This window comes from Populus nigra, chromosome 1, assembly GCF_951802175.1.
Source record: "Populus nigra chromosome 1, ddPopNigr1.1, whole genome shotgun sequence".
In the NCBI taxonomy this organism is placed as follows: domain Eukaryota; kingdom Viridiplantae; phylum Streptophyta; class Magnoliopsida; order Malpighiales; family Salicaceae; genus Populus; species Populus nigra.
Genome location: NC_084852.1, coordinates 40,001,237 through 40,007,729, shown reverse-complemented (window position 1 = coordinate 40,007,729; position 6,493 = coordinate 40,001,237). Strand labels below are relative to the sequence as shown.

The following is a 6,493-nucleotide window of genomic DNA, read 5'->3' as shown; positions in this document are numbered from 1 at the left end:
CAGCAAGAGCTGTCGTGATACCGGTTTACTTTGAAAACGTTGAATGGTTTATATTACTGGGAATTATAATACAATTAAAATTATGAAATAAGTCATTATTTCGATGCATGTAATTGGATGAAGATTGATTGTTAACCTCTCAATGATATATTTACATTTTTTTCAACAGTATTTAGCTTTTATAACAATACTATTAGCTTTTATAACAATTAAGATTAAATCACCCAAAATTAAGCTTCAACGACCAAGATAAATTACCAAAAAATACATGGAAGGTCCAGTTTTGTGAATGTGATAACAATACTAACTACAGTGGAAATCGTTTTAGTTTTCTACTATTAGTTTTTTTGTTTCTGATACAACCGGCGACGGCATAGCTGCTGTGGTGCAGGGGACCTTGCTGGTAGAAAACAGTAAATATGGGGACAAAAAGGTAAAAAGGAGAATGAAAAGGACATAAATAAATATCCAACAGCAGCAACATGGCTTTTGCAGTTGAAACTGTCAGTCTCTTTAAAAGCCAAAAATCTCTTTGGCATAAAAAAAATATACACAACACATACACAGAGAGGGGGAGAGAGAGAGAGAGAGCGAGAGGGATGGAATCACAATCATCCAACAAAGCAACTAGGCAAGCAAAGAGAGAAAGAGACAGAAAGTTAACCCAGAAAAAGAAATGATAGTACAGTAACACAACCCTCACTGTTAGCTACTCCTATATTAGTAGCTCATCTTTAATCCCACCCTCTCTCCTCTCCCCTCTCTCTCATTATATTCGGTGAGAGAGAAGAAAAAAGAAAAAGGAGAGGAAAAAGAATTCATCTTTCTCATTGGGTTCTCCTTGATCTGATTCTCTTTCCTTTTGTCCTGTCTTTCATGATGGGTTTTGTATGATTTTTACTTTCATTTTTGCCATCTGGGTTTGTAAAGAAGAAGTAGAAGATTACCATGTTAATGGGTTCTTTGCTTCGTGGTACTTTCTTTTTTCTTTTTCTATCTCTGTTTTTTTTTTTTTTTACATATTTTGGGATTTGAGTTTTTTTGTTTGTTTGTTGATATCATGTTTTTGTTGTGTAATGTTTGTTCTTTTGTGCGTGTCTTGGGTTTTGTATAATAGTGTTTCGTTGTGTATGAGCTGGATGGAAGTGGAGTTTTGATCTGTATTGATTGTCCTTGTATAAATCGTGCTAAAATGTTTTCAAGCTATAAACTTTACATGCCAAAGAACACTTGTTAAGATTCTACTTGGTTCATGAGTCATTAACAAAAGTTATTTTTGTTGATGATATGCAAATCCATGTCATTAAATGACAATTACTGGGCCTCTTTTTTTGGTGAGAATTGGCTTAGTTTTCAATGCACATGAGTCTCATCATCCAAAGGCTTTATTAAACTTTGATTGGATATGAAGGCATCAGAGCCATCCCTTGTGGCTTGGAAAAATGAGCTACTTTCATTTGTGGGTTGGATGTCATTGGGAGATTTGGGGCTGGCTGCATGAACAGTAAATTTGAGAAATCATCAGTGCCCAAATGTAAAGTCATATCTGGGTTTTTGTTGGTCAAATTTCATGCCCATGTATGCATTGGCTTCTACGAATTTGAACTTTGTTTGCTAGCGAGTAATGATTAAGGTAGAGCGAGTCGGATCATATATTTGCTTTGTTTGGGACATGCCTAATTGTTGGTGGTCTGTTACGTCTGGGTGTGCTGAAAACAGAATCTCGAGCCTGCAAGGATGTAAGAGGCTCTGGTGATGATTTCTGTTGTCCGGCATGCAGTTGATATGTACATTTCTTATTTTATGCATAAATTGCCTCTCTGGAGCTTACTTTTTATGTGAATGATGAGTGCCGCTTGGTATTTATCTTGATTTTGCAAGTGTTTTAAGAAGGGGAAGCTTATTTGATTGGTGCTGCTTAGTCTTTCATAGAATGGCCAGTTGCTTGATTGATGCCGTGCATCTCATAGTATCAATTCTTTAAAAAATGCAGGGATGGCGAATGGATGGCAACTTGGTTCTTACTGGCGCTGCCCATCTCATAACTAGAAATCTACTTTTGAATTTGCTGGATGGAATATAGATTTTAGAGACAAATCATCGCAAAATGCAGCTTTATAAGGATACAACATGTGGTGTGATATGATGGACTTGTTCGATCCTGGCAAGAAGATGTTGATGCAAGGAGATTTCGATCTGAACTCTGTACAGCGACACGCAGATTCATTTAAAGGAGTTATAAAGCAGACAATTCTCAAGCAGGAGGTTATATTTAGGACTCAGGTATTAACCTCAACATTGCATCATGATAAGTTTTTAGCTAAATCCGGCATCATATGGTTCCTTTGAGTCTGGTTAAAATGTTGGTTCACTTCTATCATGTAGTTTGAACTACTTGTGTATAAACTAAGCGGAGCTCTGATTACACTTGCTAAATACGGCTTGTCTTATGGGTGAATCATGAGGTCATGGTTGATGGCATAAAGCATAGAAGTTTGCTGCAATACTCTTATCTCTATTGTTACTTATTTTTCTTCAGGTCCATGAACTCCATCAGCTATATAGGACGCAAAAAACACTGATGAAGGATCTTGGTAGTAAGTGTTGTGGTGGATACAATTCATGGGATGCAAATGTACAACCATCTCTACCACCTTTTCCGAACCCTTCAAGAATTGAACCATTGGTGAAAGAAACAGGAATTTCCTCAATTTCCAAGGTAAATGAAGCCACTATAAGCTTGCTATTGAAAGTAATCCTTTGTGGAGGGAGATGAGGGTTTCTTCTTTTTTTTTCCTTTTTCAATCATGGTTTTTTGGCTTCTTCGGTGTTTTTGTGGCACAAGCCCCAGTCTTCTATGGCATGCCATATGAAAGTCTAGCCACTAACAATTACAATAATTGTTGGCAATACATTTAGTAGAGACCTACATGTAATTCCTTTCAATGAGCTCCTTGATTCGATTGTTCGTGGCTTTTTGGTCCTTCAAAGAAGATGTGTTTGTTGTATCATTAAGAACAGACTTATGATGTACCACATCTAAAGAGCTTTTCAAAAATGACGATACACACTTTCATAATGCTAATGTAGGAGCTTGTCTTTCAGGTGGGTTCAGCACCTTTCGCAAGCAAGGAGTTGTTGCATGGGTGCCAAGATACATATTATAGACTTAAGCAGAGGCCTCTTGATCTTCAACTCTCTGCTAACAAACTCATCAACCATGTTGAGGAAGATCGCCCAAACAGAGGACATGCCTGGAATCATCCCTTAAAAGAACCAATAGACGTTAAACATCCTCTCTCTGCTAATTACTCTTCAGGTACAGAGGAGTTGAAGCTTTCCCTGACTACCAGAGAAGACTATAGAAGAACAGAAGGTACATTGCGGACTTGGTTTGATAAGAGAACTCATCAGTACTGTTCCGTGATTGATCTGGAATCAGAAGAGAGGATATCAGATGAAAGTGCAAAATGCACACCTTCTGTTGGCTGTGCTACTCCAGAAACTTATTCCCCAGGGAAGTACAAAAAAGTTTCTGCCTTCTCTAGTTTAATTTTCTTAACTAGTGCAGAGAAAGATCCATCTGTCGAGATTTCAGAAAGCAGCTATTTTCAAGAACATAGTGAATGCTGCCAAGAGCAGACCTCTTCTAATGAAGGTACTGATAATCAACCACTTGAAATTAGTTATAGCATTTTGTGCATGAATTTATGTTTCTGGATTTTGATCTTGTGCAATAATTAAATGCTTTGCCACCATGTATTTAGCTATTTTTATTGATCTTGCAAGCAGGAATTATGGAGTGCCATGATGATAACCTGTGTAATAATCTTTCCACCAAAATGAAACAGTCCTCTTCACATAAAGGCGCTGATTTGGACCTCAACAAAGCTCACTTTGATGACCCGTCATGTTTCTCAAATGATTCTCTAGTGGCCTGTCCTTCACCAGCTAGATCAGCTGGTGACTCTGCGGTAGTTATTAGGAGCATGCAGGAAGAAACCTGTCCAACCACATTTTGGGAGAAACAGGTCAATAGCTGCTCAAATGAAATTTCTGACATGCTTGCAGAAAATAATTTCATAAATGCTACTGAAGTAGATTTAAACAGCACAACTAGGAGTACAGATGTTTGGACCGGAAATTCTGAGCAGGATGGAATAAGTGGTACTTTACCAAAACTTACAGGCCCAGAGCCCATACCCAGCCCCCCCTTAGACATTTCTGAAGACATCGACAGGTACACTGGCGACCACAAGAATGATAATGTTGTGATGAAGGCGAAACTCGCGAATTGTCTTCTACATGATTTAAATCAAATGCCTTCAGATACTAGAGAACTGAGCTCTGAGAAGAGCCAAGTGGAAGATGCTGTCTTTTCATGTATTGATCAGTATCAGAATGATGGACATGGCAATCAATCTCCTGTTTCATGCAAGTCTGGTATTTATGATAATGATTCAAACAGTGGAAAGACAGTGCACCTTGGCAGTATGTCTGGTGATGTGAACACTGATTTGAAAACCCTCTCAGGGTCACAAGTTGCCGGTGTCTCATCAGATGAGCATGACCTAAGAACTTCTGACAGTGGTGATTTGAAAAATGAATGCTACGACAAGAAAGAAGAATCAGCTGAAGTTGATGTTTTGATGAAAAGAGCAGCTGAATCACTTGTAGATATGTCTTTGAAGAATTTAATTTGCTATCAAGATTCTTTTGCCAAAGAAGGGTCCAAGGAGATGAGAAAAGAGACGAGGGAGCAGCCACAGTATACTTGCGATTCTTTTGAATTAATGGTTATGGAACTAACGGAAAGCAATGTGGATGAAAATTCAGTGACTTCAAAGCCATATGAAGTAAATGATATGGAAACAAAAGATTTTGGTTCTAAACTGAGACGAGGAAGGAGAATGAAAGATTTCCAGAAGGAGATACTGCCTGCTCTGGCATCTCTTTCTAGACATGAAATTCATGAGGATATAAACATTATAGAGGGAGTTTTAAGATCAAGAGAATACCGCAAAATCAGAGGCAAGATGGCAACAAATGGAGAGAACTGGTCTCCACTGGTGAGAAGTAGACGGTCAAGACTCAATAATGTTGGGAGGAGAAGAAGTTCAACGAAGTTCAACTAGAAGTCATTAACAGCTTGATAACTGATCATATCCATTCTAGGTCTATAGAACATCTTTGCATATATAGCAGCACACATAGTTCGATCTCATTTCCTAGCTTTAGAAACAGAACCCAGTGCTTCAAATAGATGGTTGGTCATCACATTTTATTCCAAGTCTTACTAGAGCAATATTTTTCTTCACGCACACCTATCTTCAGCACCTTCAATGCTTCATTTTTTCTTTTTTTCCCTCTTATCAGAGCAACATTTACATGTTTGTTTTCCCTCGGTGCGGTATTAAGCGAGAAAGTTGAAATTTGCTGATGGCAAAGAAAGTTATCGAGAGAAAGTTGATATTTATTATTTATGTGCTATACTATTCGATGGATAGAAGCGGATACTAGAAGTCTCATTTTGTGCATTGCGATTATTGCCATATATATAATGATAGCTTCTGTAGTTTCATGGTTCATGCAGTATCAACGGATTCTATGATTTTATCACCGCATGGAAACGTTTTCTCCCGGACAATTCACTCTCCGAGATGCAGGCATGTAAGTGGGGACTGTAACAGTAGTCATCTTGGTAATCAATCAATGATTTTCTTGCTGTTTATACCTCATCTGTTGTTGCCTATCGGGGGCATGCTGCTGTATGCCAAACATCCGGCCGAACTTTCTGACTGTTGACCGCTCACATCTGGTCGTGTCCCCGCTGGAATTTTGTTTTTTTTTTGTTTTAACAGTGAAAGGTTATCTTAAAACAAGATGATCGTGCATTCTTCAGTTAAGTTTGCTGGATTTTAAAAGTTTTAAAAGAACATGGAATGTCTTTTGTACATGTACTAGTTTGATGATTTTTTTCCTTCTCTCAACGGTGCGGGCCGCGTTAATGATTTTCTTACTGTCAAGAAAAATTATAACCAGAGTTATATCTGTAATAAATAATAACAAATGTGTTAATTATAACTAAAAATTAAGTCGAAAGCTGAGACAAAAAAATATTTATTAGAAAAAAAGTCGAATTTTTATTTCTGTTTGAAATTGGCCTAAAGTTTTAATTGATTTAAACAGATAAAATTAAATTTTATTGCCAAACTAAACATTAACTCAACATTAAAATTTATTTTTAATATTATAAAAGCCTTGTATAAAACCAATTGAAACAAAATGTCAAACTTAATCCTAACATGAAAAGATGATTTGTGTCTTACTCCTATATTGTATTTTCATTATTTTTTAATATTTATTTCATCTCGTATCGTATGTTCATAATTTCAAACACCATTTCATCATCCACCAAGCTTGAGTTTTATAAAATTTAATTATAATTATTAAAAAAACCTAATAATAATAATAATAAAAAAAAAGGATGCTG

General features: G+C 36.8%; 1 protein-coding gene across 1 annotated transcript; it reads left to right on the top strand.

Moving 5' to 3' along the window:
* The first annotated feature begins 537 nt into the window (after nucleotides 1-537).
* LOC133676444 (uncharacterized) lies at nucleotides 538-5,575 on the top strand. The gene is made up of 5 exons (XM_062098089.1): nucleotides 538-973; nucleotides 1,994-2,283; nucleotides 2,540-2,719; nucleotides 3,106-3,658; nucleotides 3,793-5,575. The coding sequence occupies exons 2-5, from the start codon at nucleotides 2,131-2,133 to the stop codon at nucleotides 5,133-5,135; spliced, it is 2,229 nt and encodes a 742-aa protein (XP_061954073.1). The 5' UTR covers nucleotides 538-973; nucleotides 1,994-2,130; the 3' UTR covers nucleotides 5,136-5,575.
* The last annotated feature ends 918 nt before the right edge of the window (nucleotides 5,576-6,493 follow it).

What these genes read in the sequence shown, in the direction of transcription:
- LOC133676444 (XM_062098089.1), top strand. Translation starts at nt 2,131, where the DNA reads ATGTGGTGTGATATGATGGACTTGTTCGATCCTGGCAAGAAGATGTTG. An exon ending in AGGTTATATTTAGGACTCAG is followed by an intron (nt 2,284 to 2,539) that starts GTATTAACCTCA and finishes ATTTTTCTTCAG; the next exon opens with GTCCATGAACTCCATCAGCT. An exon ending in GCAGACCTCTTCTAATGAAG is followed by an intron (nt 3,659 to 3,792) that starts GTACTGATAATC and finishes TCTTGCAAGCAG; the next exon opens with GAATTATGGAGTGCCATGAT.